Genomic DNA, 17073 nt, shown 5'->3' on the forward strand with positions numbered 1-17073 from the left:
GCATGTTAATTGCCTTACTCTCAGATACCAATCAATCCAGGTGGGCACCCCAAATCGTGTAATTTTTGCCATCAGATCAAAGACTTGCATTGTCTAAAAAGGCGCGGCAAATAACCCTCTCCTCATGGATTGCCTTTGACTGTAGTAAGTGAATTGCAAAACAATTTTGAGATGCATTTATGCCAGGTCTAAAGCCAGATCGATATTTATCAATACAGCCATTTTTTTACCGCCAATGCTGCAATTCTTTCTAAATTACTGCCCCAAAGACTTTACTCAAGGAATCCAAAAATGAGTTTGGGTGATAGGCTGATTCCGTCGAACTATCGCCCTTCTTGTATATTACTGCAATCAGCGCCTTCTTCCAAGAAAGGGGGGGGGGGGCTCATTTGTCCCCAGGATATCATGAAGGATAATGTTAAGGATAGCAGACCAGAGGTTAATGTTAGATTTCAAAGTGCCATTTACCAATCCATCAGGTCCTATGCATTAGATATTGACATTTTATTTGTATCGCACTCGTACACAAGTGTTTTTAGAGCACAACGAGGCAAAGGAGGGTAACAAGGGAGACCAAAAACAACGATCTTACTAGGCTCAGTGACCTTGAACACTCAAGTGCAGGGGAGGGGTTAAGGGGAAAGTGCAAGGGGTAGGGGAGAAATGGAAACTGCTGAACAAACAAGTGGTAGTGCAGCCAGCAAGTGGCAAGTGCTAGGTTTAAGGCACATACAGGGGGTGTCTGTTAAGTGCAGGCAAATGGGGGGGGGGGGGGGGCTGTAGGGTTACATATACAGCCCCAAGCGCAAGGCTTGCCATGGGGCAGTGCAGGTGTGTGGCAGGGTGGGCAAGTACCTGGGCCTTACAAGAGGCTTTACTGTTCTTAATCATGTTCTTAATGTCCGATAGTTCGACCTTCATGTCTTTCCACAAGCCAACTTCGTTAGAAGGGCTGTCTATGGCTAGCCCTGATTCGCAGTATAATTAAGAAAAATAGGCCTCCCAACATTTTGTTTTAATTGGCTGGGACTGAATAGCTTGCTGCCGAAACGGTTCCTTCTCCAGTCTCCAAAAGGAGCTAGCATTTTGTATGATGGAGCCAAGCAATAGCTTCAGCATCTCTAATACACAAGTCAAAACAGTGTCCCTTAAGCCAATTTGTGTGGTTTCCTTTAAGGAGCTTGACCTGCTCACCAGAACCTGGATATCTTCAAGCGTCTCGCTACGCTTTTGTCCCATTTATATGTAGAAGATTTTTCTTAGGCTGCTGGGGTCTGGCTGGTTTGCAGGTGCATAGATTGCAAAGTGCTAATTGGACTGCTGTGTCATAGCTAGTGGGGTTTAACAAGAATCCCATGTCCTGTGCCCTTATAAGCAGGACACAATCATTAAAACGTGAGGCTAGAGCTGGCTTCCATACAAGTGAATGGTTGCGTGGGTTTACATCTACCCGGGTTAGTGGTTCAGACTCCCTGGGGTGACAGATATTTAAATCCAAGGCCAGTGTGCGAATGCTATGGTCGCTGGTCTTCATGCCGACAACATTCATACTAGAACACTTCCAGTAGAGCTCTTTTATCAGGAAGATATAGTCTATGGTAGACTTCAAGGGGCCCTTTTTCCATATGTTTCGGAGGAATCTCTGGCAGCAAGTTCCCTTTAACCAAAATGATATCCCAGGCTTTTAGTTCGGATTTGATCTGTGTGCCTCCTTTTCTTGGCTTGAAAAGAGGTGCCTGTCCTATTTGGTTCAACATACCATTTATGATCCAAATATTCACTGTTAAAATCTCCGAGGACTACCACCTCTGTAGAGGCAACTACGGCAACCACCAATGCCTCAGATATAAGCTTTGACAAGGCTTTCAAGAAAGACGCAATCTCCAATTTTAGGATTAAAATAGACATTAAATACATAGCACAAAGGAGATTTTTCAGCAGCTCCTGCTTGGTGGAGGGAAGAGAGCAGCATCACCAATTGGATGTCTTTTCGAGAGGTTTCAACTTTGTGCATTCAGAAATCCACATTCTTTAATGCGCAGAGGAGGCCCTCTGACAGCCAACCCCGCGGGCCCTGTGTTGCCTCAATAGTACAGACAGTATAACCATCTATGCTAGGGAGACCTGTCAGCCAAGTCTCCTGAAAGCTAAGAAATGATTAGTCACCTAAATCGGACACCAATCTGCCATGGCCTCTGTTTGCCAAGGGGCTCGCCCGCTCAGATGTATTATTTTTTTTATTTAAGATTCCAGGTCGGAAGGTGATATCACATCGTAATCCATGGACAAAAGAGATTCTCAGGGAGGACCAATGACTTGAACTTTCGGAAGTGAAAATATTTTACCCAGTCAAATTTGCCCTTTACTATGAAATCAACAAGCGCTATATCTTTAGAAGACAACAGGCATAGGGTCGGTATTTCTGACGATGGAGCCATAATGTGTGTGCGGTTTAAAGGATAAGACTTTGAATTCACAAAAACCTGTTTCAGTAATAGCATGTTGTCCTCAGAGAAACTAACTGCTTCTAACATCCTGGGGAGGTTTCTTTGCTAACTCCTCTGGCACCCTGGCTTGTCCCAACCCTATGTTCTGTGTAGAGGCCTGGTTTCTAAAATTTAGGAGATTTAAGGCATCTAGCTTCCAGTGATCTCCCAAGGTGGACACTTCTCGATTCATATTTGTTTTGAAATGTTGCTGACGACCCCTTTAAAACAAACCTTTCACAATGCAAGATACAGCAATACGTTTCTCTAGAAAGACCTCCCTTTATAAAACAGATCGTATTCGTACTTCATACGCATACAGCAGCAAATGGATTTAAAATCCAGATAAACCATGCACTTATTCACCTAACATTTCATGCAGTTTAATCGAAAAATTGAATAGCAGTTATAGTAAGAGAAATGTCATCCATGCCTTATTCTAACCCAAAAGCCTTTGTGGCTGGCTACACATCGTTTGAATATCTCCACAGTGGTCCCTGGGGTAGCATTAGGTTGCAACATAAGAGATTTGTTAAGGTTTCAACCTATCCAACAGCTTGGCATAGCCTTCGTGTTGGCTGTTCTTTACTTAATCCTCGCTGTGGCGCTATGATTATAAAAACAAGAACCTGATTATAGGGATAACGCAAGAATAATAATCTGTACCCGCTAGATAGAAATTACCGTAAATCTGGTTGAATCAAACCTTGTTTAGTTGGGAGCTTCATATAGTCGGTAATCCTCTTGTGGCTCAGGGTGCAACACATAGGACAGGAGCCATTTTCCTTTTTGCCTAGGCACCCAGTATGTTCTCTTCCGAGGTGGAGAGTTGCGCAGAGGCCCTGCACCTGGCATTGACCTTGATGCCCTTGAAGAGGCTGCCAGAAGCAGCAGCGCCCTGTGGCTCATGTCCCCTTGGCTTTCTCAGTTTTGGCAGTCTTATTTTTATAATGGCAGTAGAGAAGGTCCATTGTCATAGTGTTGCCTGTGTTAACTTGTCCTTCCATAGCAAATGTCCAATGCCCCACCCTACCTGGGACTGCCCATAAGCAACTATTTCATAGTCAATGGCCAGTTGAGTATCCATGTGTTTTTAAGACGGTACTTTCTGTTAACAGTTTCTTTTCTTCCCACAGGGGTGGTATTCCATTATATATAACAAGAATAGCATAGCCCTATAAGCAGCACTGATAGTAAAATAAAAATCTATAATGGCATCTTGTGATCATAAATAACAAAAACACTAACCTCTGGGAGATGGTGTGGGCTTTATTTCAAACCCGGGGTTAAAGACTGAAAGAATAAGCTGCAGCAGTGATCTGTACCAGAAGGTGAATAAAATGGAAAGGTTCTCAAAGCATCCTTACATGGATATTTCTTCTGTCGTTATCGAAGGCCCTGATTACTCTATCTCGCTGCTTTTCTGTTGGTGCTTTGAGGATTGCTTGACATACGAGCCTGCCTTCTGCACTACCTTAAAGCAAACCTGTTGTGGCCCATTACTACGTGCACACCTCGCTCGCACCACTGAACACAGTGTAATTGTTGCTTTATGTATCCCCTTCTGTTAACATTCACGATCTTTCAATGTGGCCTGATTAATACTCGATGGTACATGGTAGACTACTCGAATACTCTTTTGTTAATCGTTTTACATGAGGACATGCCAAACAATCTCATACCTGTGAGCAAGAGCATGGGGTAGCGGCCGCTCCTCACGCTAACCCACAGCACTTCATCTTTTTTAAGATTTACCCCTATATTTTTTCACCCACGGAATGTGTTATGTTGCAGATAACGTTTGTCTTGTACCTCTGTGTCTATTCTGCCTCCAAACCCTGTACCCTTTTGGTCTTTATCTCTCTCCTGTATCTCTGCTTCTCACTTATTTGCTTTTAAGATCTTCTTCACCTATGTTGTTCAGTTTATTGTTCATCTCTGATTGTGGGGTCTCGCTCTGTGTCCCTCTTTCCTGGACCGTCTCTCCCTTGTAGCCTCCTTTGAGCCCCATCTGCCCCTTTGCTGCCTCCTTTCAACCCTTTCTGCCCCTTGTGGCCTCCTTGAAACCCTCTCTGCCACTCGCATCTGTTGGGAAATATTTCTCTTTTAGGCAAGTTTCACTTCATATTCTATGGACCCCTAAACGTTTTGTTTCACTTCCCTGGCCTTTTGCTCATTTTTGTCAGACTATCAGTACTGGGAAACTGTTTCCCTTTTCTCTTTTTTACTTTTTACCTGTTTGGGTACCTCGCTATGCAGTGCATGGGGGGGATAGTTTTGTATCCCACTAGTCTTTTACACCTGGATTTTTGGCTACTTTTTATATGTGCCTGAAGAGAAGCTGGTGGCAGCGGTTACATTTTTACCATTTTTGCAGTGCTTTTGGTGTGCACATTCACATTTACCGTGTCTAGATAATAAACATGACTACTGCCCACTGCCTGAAAATGGCTATGCCACAAGGTTTTTCACTTGTTCTTTGGCCATATCGTTTCTTGGTCGGCTTCCTGGCCGCACAAGTCAGGAAATCCCTAATATGGTCATGCATTTGCCCGGGAAAGCTGCTGTTTTTACTACTAGTGCATGCCATTTGTGCGTGGACCCAGATAATGTATGGCATTCTCTGGTCCCATTCCACAACTGTGGTGCCTGAAAGTCTAGTATGCATGCATGAGTGAAACCCAGAGTGGTGCAGATCCTTACCATTGGTGGACTGGTTTTTGCCATAAGCCTGGATATGGGATAAGAAAAGGGCTTCTGCAGCCATACAATTAGATCACTGTTGGAACCAAGTATCCTGTGTACCCTTGCAGCCACTGAAGACCAGTGGTCGACTCCTGAAGAGGCCTGGCAACCTCTCCGATCACTGTACCGTTGAAGCTCTGCTGGACTACCTGATCTGAGAAGGCTTTCTGTGGTGCTTCGACCCTTGGATTGGTGGGATAAACTAGTCTCAAAGTCTTCTCTGGTTCCTACAGCTTTGGGCCTTCGGAATGAACCCAAGACCACCCGGTGGACCAACAATCTCTGAATTGGGATACTGCGCCAGAAGCATCTCCATTCCGTGTTTTCGCAAAGAACTTCGGTGGTCGCCAGCTCGTTCTAAAAGTCTCCTTGGCCGGTTCCCAGCCTCGAGGGATCCTGTCCTGGAAAGTCTTCTTAGATTGGAGATGGTGACTGTTGCTGGAACCAGCTTCCTTTTGTCTTGTAGAGAGTCCTAAAGATGGCTGCATAAGTGCCTGCTTTCTTTCTTTCTGAAAGGGTTGCACTCAGCTCCTGGACACGCCCGGAATCTTCCTTGCACTGCAGCTTCTGGGCAGCTTCTACTCGATCCAACAGTGGAAAAACCTACCTCAAGCAACTCCCAGTCAACCTGCCAAGTCATTTGGGAAAATAAGAGTAAGGGTGGTGAGTAATCGCAATAGTTACAACCACCCCTTTGTCTCCTATAATAAACCTTATGTTTATTCCATTCTTTTGCTTTTGAAACATTTGTTTAAAAAGCTGTTATGAGAGATAGAAAAGGTATCTTAATTACCTTTTTAAAATCATTGCTGCTTATGTAACGTGTCACCACCACAAGAACCTTTTCTAACTGTGTCCCCTCTCCTAAAGGAACTTCGTGACTTTTGGCCACAAGACCCCATTCAACTTCTGGATTGGACTCATAAAGTTAGGGTATTACACTTGTGAACTGGTTTTCCTAATTGCATAATTACTATCCACCCTGTCAGGTGTGTAAGTGAATTATATGCATTTCTATAAACGTTAGGTGATTGTATATATTTTTTATAACTGGGTCTTGTGACATTACCTGCTTGTTTCATTTTTCACTTGTGTTTTGGGCCCATAATGAGTATTTTTGTACTTGCTTGTCTACGCAGAATTGTGTGCTTCACTTTGTGGGCTCATTGTGGACCCCTGACTACATGAACACACTCCTGAGACGAAGCCTTGTCCACTTTCCACGCTTACTTTGATTGGGGTATGGCTAACCGCTCAATTTCCCTGGTCACTATAAATAGGGTGGCCTCCTGTAATCTGTCCACCAGGCCAGATATTTTAAATCCATTTTAACAGCTGCCTACTTGAACCCCTCTCTGGAACGCTCTTGTGCTCTCCATTGCTCTCTTTGCCCTCTTTGAGTTTGCGGCGGGCTGAAAAGAAAGATCACTCTCCATGCCACTGCATCATTGTAATGAATTGTGGGATCTCTATGAAATGAATTCTACTAAGAAAGATTCTGTAAAAGACTCACTTTGACAGCACTTTAAAAAAAAAAACTGGTCCTGTTGAGTTTGTAACCAGATGGGCCTGCTGGTCATTTGGTGTACAATGCAACTTAGCAACATCCCTGCATAAACACCCCCTGTGTATTGGCTGCTGGGTATGAGTAAATGGCCTGCCAGCAGTGTGTTGGCTCCATATGAGGCTTCACCTTTAGAACGTGCAAACCAGATTTTAATTGTCAAATATGCTACAAAGGTGGTGGACCGTTAGAGGACTAATTCAGGTAGATGGCCTCTAAAGGATTGCCTGGAAGCATGTATAGAACCAACGATTCTAATTTTGACATTGGCATTTAATTAAATAAAAGCAGGAATACCGTGGACAGTTAACACACTTTTAAAATTACATAACTGTGTGCTCCCGAGGCATGGTGGCTGTTTAGTAAAAATAAATATAAAGCCAGATGTGGTTTGATATGGTGGTCCAAGCATTTGGCGTTTCATTATCTGGTTGGTTTCTAGTGACCTTACTGGTCAAAGGCCTCCTCTGTAGTCACCGTCTGTGATTCAGTTTCACGCAAAATAACCATTTGGGATGGGTCCTCCCAAAAACCATTCATCTTCTCTGGGAAAGGGGTTTCACCTCCCAGGAAGGCAGGAACTGCCCCTGGGTGTAGGGATGGGGTCCAGTGCTTCAAATGCCATGCCCTGCTTTATGCCGAAAACCCCACGCCAGAGTGTTAAACACTCTTTGAAGTAGGCAGACCGGTGAGGGGAGCAGAGTTGGAGTAACCCGGAGAGCAGTATCTGTCCACAGAAGGGGTACCACATCTTTGATTCTCTGAGGGCTCCCAAACCACTCCCGTCACTCTCCACACTTTCTGATGACGGAGCATGCGGGGTATAACATCACCAGGTAAAAAGGACTCTTGTAACCGCAGCCAGGATTGGACCCCTTGAAGGCTAGAAGGGAACCAATACACTAACAGTTTACCTATAGGGAAGGGAGACCCTTCCCTCATTGGATTCATTTTTGGACGGAGAGGTGAAAACAAGGAGCCTCCAAGGAAGAGGAAAGCTCTTCTCTAACCATCCTAGGAGCCTAGTTAGATGACAGCTAGCTGGACAAGGCCTACTAAGACTAGTTTGCAGGATCCTACTCACTCGAGGTGACGGAACCCTATAAGTGCTCTCTCCAAACCTTCCTGGTTGGGAAAGGTAGAAGAAAGGACTCACTTTGCCCTTGAAACACTGGATTGGCAACCAAAGAATAAAGGAATTACCCTTGGCTCTCTCTGCATCTCTGAAGTGCCTTGGCACCAGTTAGTTCACATTTGACACGGTCCAAGCTACTTCAAGGGAACCACCAGAGTCCCCTTCAACCTAGTCTGCCTCTGCATCTCTGAATTTTGCTCGGCACCTACGCCCCTCATCTCAGCAGCATGTGGCACCCACCAAGTCTTTCAGCACCCCTAACTCGACACCACCTGCCTTGTTACCAGCTTCTTTGAGCTCCAAGCTGTTGCTGCTGCTGTAACGTGAGGCTACTTTGAGCCCACTCAATGCCAATTCTCTGCACCAGAGACCTCCGAGTCTTCCAGCGCCGTGGACTGGACACCGCCTGCCATTTCCAGCATCTTTGACCAGTAAGCTTTTGCCACTGCAGAACTTCACTGCATTTTATCCCATTGACGACACTTCCTGAATCGACCACTGCCTGGCGTCCAAACCCTGTTTCAAAGGCAGAAAGCCTGGCTCAACGACCTTGTGCCTCAAAGACAAAGTAAAGGTATTTAAATAGGCCCTGTTCCCTTTGAAGGACCCAAATGACTTTTAACCTCTCCCTTCTCTACCATTCTTTTATAAAAGCCTCTTTCATAAACTTTTAACATTTTCCTGCTGAAGCACTTGTCAACAAACCCAGAGTACTCCTTTTTAAGTCGGTTTTCTGCCTTTCCCTAACATGAGTGGGGATAGTAGTGTTTTTACTATCTGTAAGAATTTGTATTCGTTTAAAGATCCTATTTTTATAAAAGCTTCATTAGACAGTTATTTTGGTACCCGCTTACTATTGTTTGTGTTGCTTCTGTGCCAGCGCACACCCTTCCTGAAGAGGCTGGCCTGCCCTCTGCCTGGGCTACCCAAAATGGCGAAGGAGGTATTCCCGTCAGGCTATTCCTGTTTCACAGTGCTTTAGCCACTACTCGGTCATGTGCTCTTTTAGAGCAGTGGCCATTTCATCTCGCTTCTCATTTTCCACTTCTGAGGGAGGGGAGAGTCGGGGAGGGGACAATGGCTAGTACCTCCCTCCCCCACACACACAGATCAACGGTTCACCTAAAGCATGGGTCTGCAACCTTTGGCTCTCCAGATTTTTTGGATTTCAAACCCCAGGATGCCTCATTGCCAATGATGGCTAGGAATGATGGACATTTCAGTCAAAAACATCTTGGGAGCCAAAGGTTGCAGACCCCTGTTCAAGGCAGAGAAAGAGGTGGTATAGTGGGAAGATGATAGCCTGGGAGTAGTAAAACACTCCCCTGCCATTTCTTTCTCATTCCAACCACCAGATCATCCATCCCAACTTGAGAAAGACAGGCCACCTCCTTCAATCCTATGTGAGTGTGCCGATCTATCCCCTGACATACAAAATGATCTCATATTCCAGTTTTATAGATCAATTTCTGCTGGTTCCCCCTGCTTCTTAGTGCTGTGATAGGGATTACAATTAATTGGCCAACATATTTTTCCTTCGGAAGGATGAAGGTGAGATTCAAACCTGTGACTGCACACATGTCTGAGGCAAGTGCTTAACCTTGCTGAGCTATTCCACCACCATACAAGCTTTCTGTTCTCTTCAGAGTGTAGCTGTCCAAGGGGCCTAAACATGAAAATGCTGCTAAATAACCATCTCTTACAGTTGAATGTATTTGAGGTAGAAAGTCCACTTTTTGCCTGATGTGGCAATCCTTTCTCGATTATGGGCTGTCCCCCCCCCCCCCTCCTCAGTATGTCATTGGGTGCTTTGTTAATTCACTGTGTCCCGAGAGGGATAAATGCAGACCTCCATACCCACTCACCCTGTCTGCTGTTGTAACTCTGAACATGCTCGACTGGAAAGTCCACTGACAGGAGGGTCCAAAGGTCTGCGCCAGCACCAATTCATTGTCAACCAAAACAGACTGTAAAGCTCTGCCTCCCCAGATGGCAAGAAGGAATGGATTGCGGTGCTCCTTTCCCCTGATCCGGTGGGGACAAATGGATCGACTCTACAGGTTAAATGCCACATATCCATGAAGTTCCTGACTGTGTGCATCAACGCACTCAGAAGTGAAAGCCCCTTTGCTGCTGGAACCCTGGAGACATTCTGTGCTATCTCGGCCTGAGATTCTTCATCCAAGGAAATCTGAAAATCTCTCCAGCCAGGTCTCGTGCCAAGAAAGCTGTGGAGGCTCGTACTGCCCTTTATTCGTCAACAGTACCTACAAGCTTGCCTCCCAGTTCCTCTTTGGTGGCTGGCCCTTCTCTAGTGCGTCTCCATGAGTTTCTCCTCATCTTCCTTCACTGAGATCTTCTCAAGTCGACCCCATCAGTAACCGAAACCCGAGGATGACTGGGGAACCCTGCATCACTATTGCTGACCACATCTGCTTCACCTTACCGCTCCTCTGGCTCAGACCCTCGACCTGGGGGATGCTCAAACTTTAATAATCATCCTAGCCAAGGGTCTTGGGGGTCCCTCCCGAACGGTTGTGACCTCTCCAGAACCTTTCGTGGTAGCGAACAAATGTGTACAGTGATCACAGCTGGAAACCACAGAACTGCCGGCTGCAGAATGCTTCATGGACCCAGGGTATTGCTCTCCTGACTCCGTCCTCTTTCGCTGGATCTCCATCACGGGTTTCCCCTCTTCCTCATCAGGAGTCTAAACTCTACAAACTGATTCGTTGGACACTTTCCCCAAAAGGCAATGCTTTCTGTAAAAGCCTGCACAAAACTGCAAAAACGTGTTGCCCTTGCCCACTACCAACTCATTGCTGCCTTAAATAGGTTAACGATTTTGCATACCTGTGACTGCATTTTCTTCCCGGACAATGGCTTTACTAAACCTTTTTACTTACCTGCTAGTGTTGCACATTTGTTTTGTACAGTTAACATGCCTGGTAATTTAGTGGTTTAGGTATTGCTTTTTCTGCATGACAAATATATATTTACAAACATATAGGGTATGGGCAATCTGAGTGTTTATGAAAAGTGTCTACTGTACTTGTTGATCACCCCTCTCACCTCCCAGGTGGGCTGTTCTGCTATTCTACCATTTAGAGAGCCTAGCAAAACGTAAGAGAATCCCTGGTATCTAAGGCGGGAAGACCTAACTAAACCACATGGCTTAAAATAAATCTCCTTTTCATAATTTGATTCATGTGGTTAACATGGTAAGGGGCAATTAATGCTACTCTTTTTAAAACGAGCAATCATTCTTTACTCATTCGGAGCAATATGTAAACCTTGTCCACTTAAAGCAGAAGGGTCTGCCTTCCATGAACCCATTTCCTTACGTGCCCATGAGCAATATCTTTATAACAAGGATGGCTTTTTGGCTCCCATGGTACCTGCTCAGCATTCTATTGCTGTGTACCAAAACTGGAACTTTGTATTGCATAATGCTATCCTGCAACTGAGCCCTGGGGCTGCACCAAAATAAATGTCCTACGGCGATTTCTTAGTGCATGGTGGTGCACCGTATATGCCGCCTTTATTTGCTGCCCACCAGAGAGATCCAGTTCATCCGATGAAAAGGTTTGAGGATTACCTGTATAATTTGTGTAAAATCTGATCCACATCCTCTCAAACGTCTCTTTAATGATTGCACTGGTGTGTGGGACGAGAGTCAGGGTATTGTCGCCTTTTGTGAAAATGTGAAGTGGCTATCTTCTGATTATTTTTGGGAGAGATTGGCATCAGGCCATGACGTTCGTCTAACTATAGAAGTTTGAAAAGTTTTGAAGGAGTTCGGTTTTCTACTTTGTAATCCTGAACAGCTGTCTCGTTCTTCTTTTTTCTTTTTTTTTAATGCTGTATCTTTATTCCTGTTGTATTTATTTCACTATTGTAGGTCAATCTTGTTTATGTAGGTTTGTGAACAGTCCCATTTTTGGCTGTAACACAGTAATAATAAAAAATAAAATTAAAAATAAATGTCATCCCTATTTTAACCTGTGAAAGAGTCATCTTGAGAGATCCCTGACTGCCTATTTCCTTTTGCAGGGGACACCAGTGCGGGGTGAGCGGAACCAGGCAAGGACCCCAGAGGAAGAGGAAGAGCGCCTGATTCTGCTAGCCATCCAGAGGACAGAGGAGGAGCACTACCTGAGGGAGGAGAGAAAGCGCACTGTTGCATCCAGGGTCAAATCAGTTGAAGGTGTGTGCTGGGATTTATTGTTTTTCTTTTTCAGTTTTCGGAGCGATGCCAAGTGCTGTTCTCGCTCAACAAAGCCGGGCGATCTGATCCATGAACCGGCAGGTGTCCTGACCCTCTGCAGAGTTTTATTCCCATGGACTTACGCAGTTTTTTCTCACTGATTTAAAATGTGCAGTTCAGAAAAAGGGGAACGTTCCCTTTTGTAAAATACATTTATTGAGGAATCTCACAGAAATGTTGGTGTTTGTGGTAACTCATCGGGGTGTGTGCTACATGAACCATGATATTCTAATAGGAAGCAAGGTCTTACACCTGTGAGCGAGAGAAGGTAAGTAACTTCCATGTTAGCACACATTCTCCAAATTAAATAAACCTACCAGTCTGACGCTATGAGTATGCCTTCCAGTCTGTAGGATTACATGAACCACTACATTCTTTGCAAACAAGACTACACATGACACCTTTACACCAGTTGTTCCAGTGATTTTTACCTTCAGAACATCATTGCATGCTAATGGTGCACACTTTACTTTGGCCCATAGTGCTGTTAATTGAAAATTAACTTTTTTGTCTTCCATGTGCCAAGATATGTAACTACATGGTTGAAGCACTTTAAAAGGGATTTCCATTTTACTCTGGTCCTTGGCATCATGGATTAAGCCCCTCCGATTTGGGCGATTCCGAAGGCAATCCACCTACAAAATGCTAAGGAACTAGATTCAGCAGAAGGCTTGGGTGTTAGGATGAGTATTCAACATGACATTTTTGCATTCCTCCTCATGGTTGACAGATCCCTTTATTTCCAGTGAGACCCCATCCTGGACCTCACCGATAATGTAACTCTTTGCATGCAGGAGTCCCTAAATCGCCTGGGTTAGTGCTCCCCAAAAGTATCCAATAGCCTTTTTCCAAGAGCAGGTAACCCTAATTCTCTCCTTGCATAACTTGCTGGCTTGTGGCAGTTCTTGGTAGTATGCTAGAATGATGCACCCTGCTAGTTCATTTTTGTGATCAAAGAGCATGGGTGTGTTTCCTGAAAATTGCCAATACATTGGCAACCTCAGTTTGGATGTCCAGTGAGACTTCAAACCAAGGCTGTTTTTAGCTAGTAATTAGGGAAACAAGTGTTGGCCATTTATGTTCTTAGCCTTCCTGAGACTCTGGTGGTAGCTCAGAGTAGCCATGACCAGGTATGGCTTTGATGTACAGATGTGTCTTGGGTTTGCTGGTGAATGCATATACTGAGTTTTGTCCAGGAAGAAGGCTGGGGAGGTTTAAATATCGTGCCTGCATAAATGATGTAGTGGCTTATTGGATGCTAGATTATCCCTTTTAAGAATAGTGTTATCTACGACCTACTTTTGTCGATTGCTGGGCTTAATGCGAAAGCAGTTTGGAAGAGGAATTTGATGAAGGAAGACAAAGGCTTTGTTCCTAGTTGCCAGTTTTGCTTATTTAGGAGAGATTTTAGTGCATAAAAATATTCTCCATGAGCTAATTTAGGGCAATGACAAAAGGTGTGTGTGATTATTGTGCTACACTATGGTACGTAGATACTTGCAGGGTTACAGATGAAAAAAAGACCAGCCACTAATATTGGTGGGCTCAGCAGAGGCAGACATCTGTGATAGGTCTCAAAAGAATCATAACGCCGTTCAGATTGTCCTGCTAAAGATTCCATGTACATCCTCCTGATCAATCTTTTAAATATTCCTGTTCTGTGGGCTGGATTTTGAAAATTATTTTAGTACAGTTTTAAAAAAGTACAGCCTCTTAACAAAATATGCAACAGCAAAAGAATGTGTGTACTTGTTAGGGGAGTTTTGTTAGTATGCTATCTCAGTGGTTTGTAGATCCCCCAACTCTTAGTATTAGTCTGTACTAGCTCAGAACCTTGTTAGAGTGGCAGAGCAGTCAGGCTCATCTTAAGAGGAAGATGTGAGCTGTCGGCAAGTGCACTGAATCGTAGCTAGACAGGCACAGCAAAGTAGCACTTACACATATTTTTATAAAATGTATATATTTATTTACACCAGAATCACTTTAAATACTTCAGACATTTACTTTAGAACACTTAGGAATATTTGATGATACACTTTAAAGGGCACTTTAAATTTTGTGTTTGTTCGCAGTTACATTTGTAGCAACATTAGACAGGGAAAAGACCACATTGTATTATCGGTTATTGCGCACTCATGCAGTTTAGCTAGTGTATCATGAGCTTAGTTCAAGGTTCTAGAGACGGTTTCTTCGCCTATTGAGTGTTTTAAGTATAAAATCGCATCACTAGCTAAAAGCAGTTCAGAGGGGGCTTGGGGTTTTGACAAACAGCTCATTACGAAGAGTTCCTGTGGAATTCTTCCAGTGTCTATAGTTATTGAATCAGCAAGTTAACAAATTACAATGGAGACCTTAAAACAGACTTGAGAAGTTAAGAGGGGGTTTTCCTGGACACCTCTGCGTGCACCGCAATGCTCTGGAGTGACTTCTTGGACTATGGTAAGCAATACCTTTTTTTTCCCCACAGTACCTTAGGTTAGAAGAAACTTTGAGTGCTGGATGCCCTGCGATGTTGCAGCTTTGGACCCGACCTCCGGATTCCTTGGTCCGATGACTGTAGGCAGTACAATGGATGGGATCTCTCAGCAGCAGTCTCGACTGAGGACCTGTAGTATGACTTTCATTAACTTCTTGGTTCACTCTGCCGATTTGGCACCTTTTCCGCAGCACCAACAAAGGACATGCATCGCCCAGACAATCTTCTTTACTTCCCGCAGTCCCACACTCTGATGAAGGGGTCTGGGTAATTTGGATCGCAACTCTGGAGTGTCCTTACGGGTTCAGCAAAAAATGTTGATGGATTCGGCTTTTCCACTGTGATGCACTTGAAATGGGCAGCAAGTCTCCTGGTATTGGGGCTACGCAGCTCTGAAAACTCCTAGAACCTCAGGAGATGGCTCGTTTCAAAGCTTTTCTCGGGACTGGTTGTTCCTACCAGTCAAAGGGAAGTTGTTGTCCTCATTGGAGCTCCTCTGTCGCACAGAAAACGGGGTCAGGACAGCAGTGGCCGCTTCACTGTGTTGCAAAGGGTCTGCAGGCACCTATGGTAGTCTTCAGTTACTGCAGCTTCCATTGGTTGACTTCCTTTTCACTCCAGAAGCTCCACCTTTTATACAGTTCCAGCATACAATCTGCAATTTCTCTCCGCATTTTACAGGAAGGGGTGTTTGGCTGTCCAATCAGGACAGCCAGACCCACTGTGGGAGCTGGATCTATTCAGGCACTCTGGCAGACTAAGGACAGGGGGTGGAAAACTTCTCCCCCACTTCCTGACTGCCCAGACGCTCTGGAGTCTAGGCGGGGATACCTACGGGTTCCTGCCCAAGGCACAACACGCACTGACCTCCCCCTTCCCGGAATGGTAGAAGAAGTGCTAACAAAGAACAACCATGCTAGTAATGGTGAAAAAAAGAAGCAAGGCTCGAAGTTGCCCCTAATTTTCATTAACAGAATAAAAAATACACAATAGTTGGTAGAACACATCCACTGCCACCAGCCATAACTAGATGATTGTCTATACGACTAAAAAGTCACATGAGCAGAGAGAAGGAGGATACTAGGTATCACTTTGGCACTCCACTGAAGGTGGTGTGTGCCAATCTCTGACTATACAGTTTTGGGAGAGATACCAAGTGTCTGTCTATTTCTAGTAACTGTAGTTACTTGAGGATATAGAAAAATAATCTGAGGGACCCAAAGGGTCCCCAGCAACAATGCTCATAAGGAGCTGTGAGCTGCAGTAGTAAAACACAGATCCCTTTAAGATCTATGGAGCAGACTGACTCCATAGTACAGGTAGAATACAAAGAATAGAGTTCCAAAAGACCGAGCACACAAGAATTAATGTTTGGAAAAAGGCTCCACTCTTTCAGGATTGAAATAAAAAGGTCCAGATGTCCAGCAAAAAGTGCTGGGTGCCTTACTAGGAGAGGGGATGAATCATAAAAATGAGATTTCCTTAACAGTACTTATGGTTCACGTCAAAGACCACAGCTCTTAAAGATTCTCCAACTCTTGCAAGCTTATCTTCTTCTCTTTACCTGTTCCTGGGTGGCAGGTTTTTAGGGTAACCAAACCTTTTTCAGAACCTGATATGCTGCTTATGATACTGGCCCAGCTATTTTGCAGAGAAAAGGCTTTGATGGGTATTGTGAAAACTCTGTACCAAACATAAAGGCTTGTTCTAGTCCTTATATCCTAATTGGCAAGTGTGATGATTGTGTGTTTCAAGAGCATTTGCTACTATATTATGATGTTGCTTGATGGGTCATTGTGCAACATGTCTTTGGCTAAGCATACCACAACAGCTCTGCATCAGATGCAGTGCAGAGTCACCACTCAAATCTTGTTTCCATTTCTATCAATCTGCACAGGACGGGCCAGGAGGAGGAAGCTCCGAGAGGAACGGTGTTGGTTGCAAGATTCAAGCTCAGATCTGGGCTCGGATATGTCCTTGCTGGAACCCAACTCCCCCATCTGGGAGCAACGGAAGAGTAGGGACATGTGAGTATTCATCAAAACGCAGCCTATAGTACATGCCAGGAGGGTCCATGCATTTTTGTACTGTGCTGGGGTTTGCAGAATCGCTGAATCCGGTTCTTAATCACCTGTGTGTTGAATTTGTCTGAAGTGCATTTGGTGACCGTGGCAGCTGAGCGAAACCTGAAGGTGTCTCCATGACTAGTCCCTAGGGGTCTGTCATCCAGGTGGCCAGGACACTGCCATCGCTATTGGATCCAGTTCCTGGGGGTGGACCAGTGCGGAAGGATCACCTGGATGAGGGGTCCTCGGGGAGTGGAGGTGGGACACAGATGGGTGAGACACGGTATCCTCCTTCTTGGAACACCTTTTCCCCATCCTACCATGTAGGTTACTG

General features: G+C 44.7%; 1 protein-coding gene across 2 annotated transcripts in view; it reads left to right on the forward strand.

Moving 5' to 3' along the window:
- The window catches only part of CECR2 (CECR2 histone acetyl-lysine reader), a 513194-nt gene that overhangs the window by 344289 nt on the left and 151832 nt on the right, over positions 1-17073 (forward strand). For both annotated transcript variants that reach the window (XM_069628656.1, XM_069628657.1), the window contains exons 9-10: positions 11984-12137; positions 16571-16700. In XM_069628656.1, coding sequence (XP_069484757.1) covers positions 11984-12137; positions 16571-16700 — 284 coding nt within the window. The remainder of the gene's footprint in view (positions 1-11983; positions 12138-16570; positions 16701-17073) is intronic.

The sequence above is a fragment of the Ambystoma mexicanum genome, chromosome 12 (genome assembly GCF_040938575.1).
Source record: "Ambystoma mexicanum isolate Mex_15411 chromosome 12, UKY_AmexF1_1, whole genome shotgun sequence".
Lineage (NCBI taxonomy): Eukaryota > Metazoa > Chordata > Amphibia > Caudata > Ambystomatidae > Ambystoma > Ambystoma mexicanum.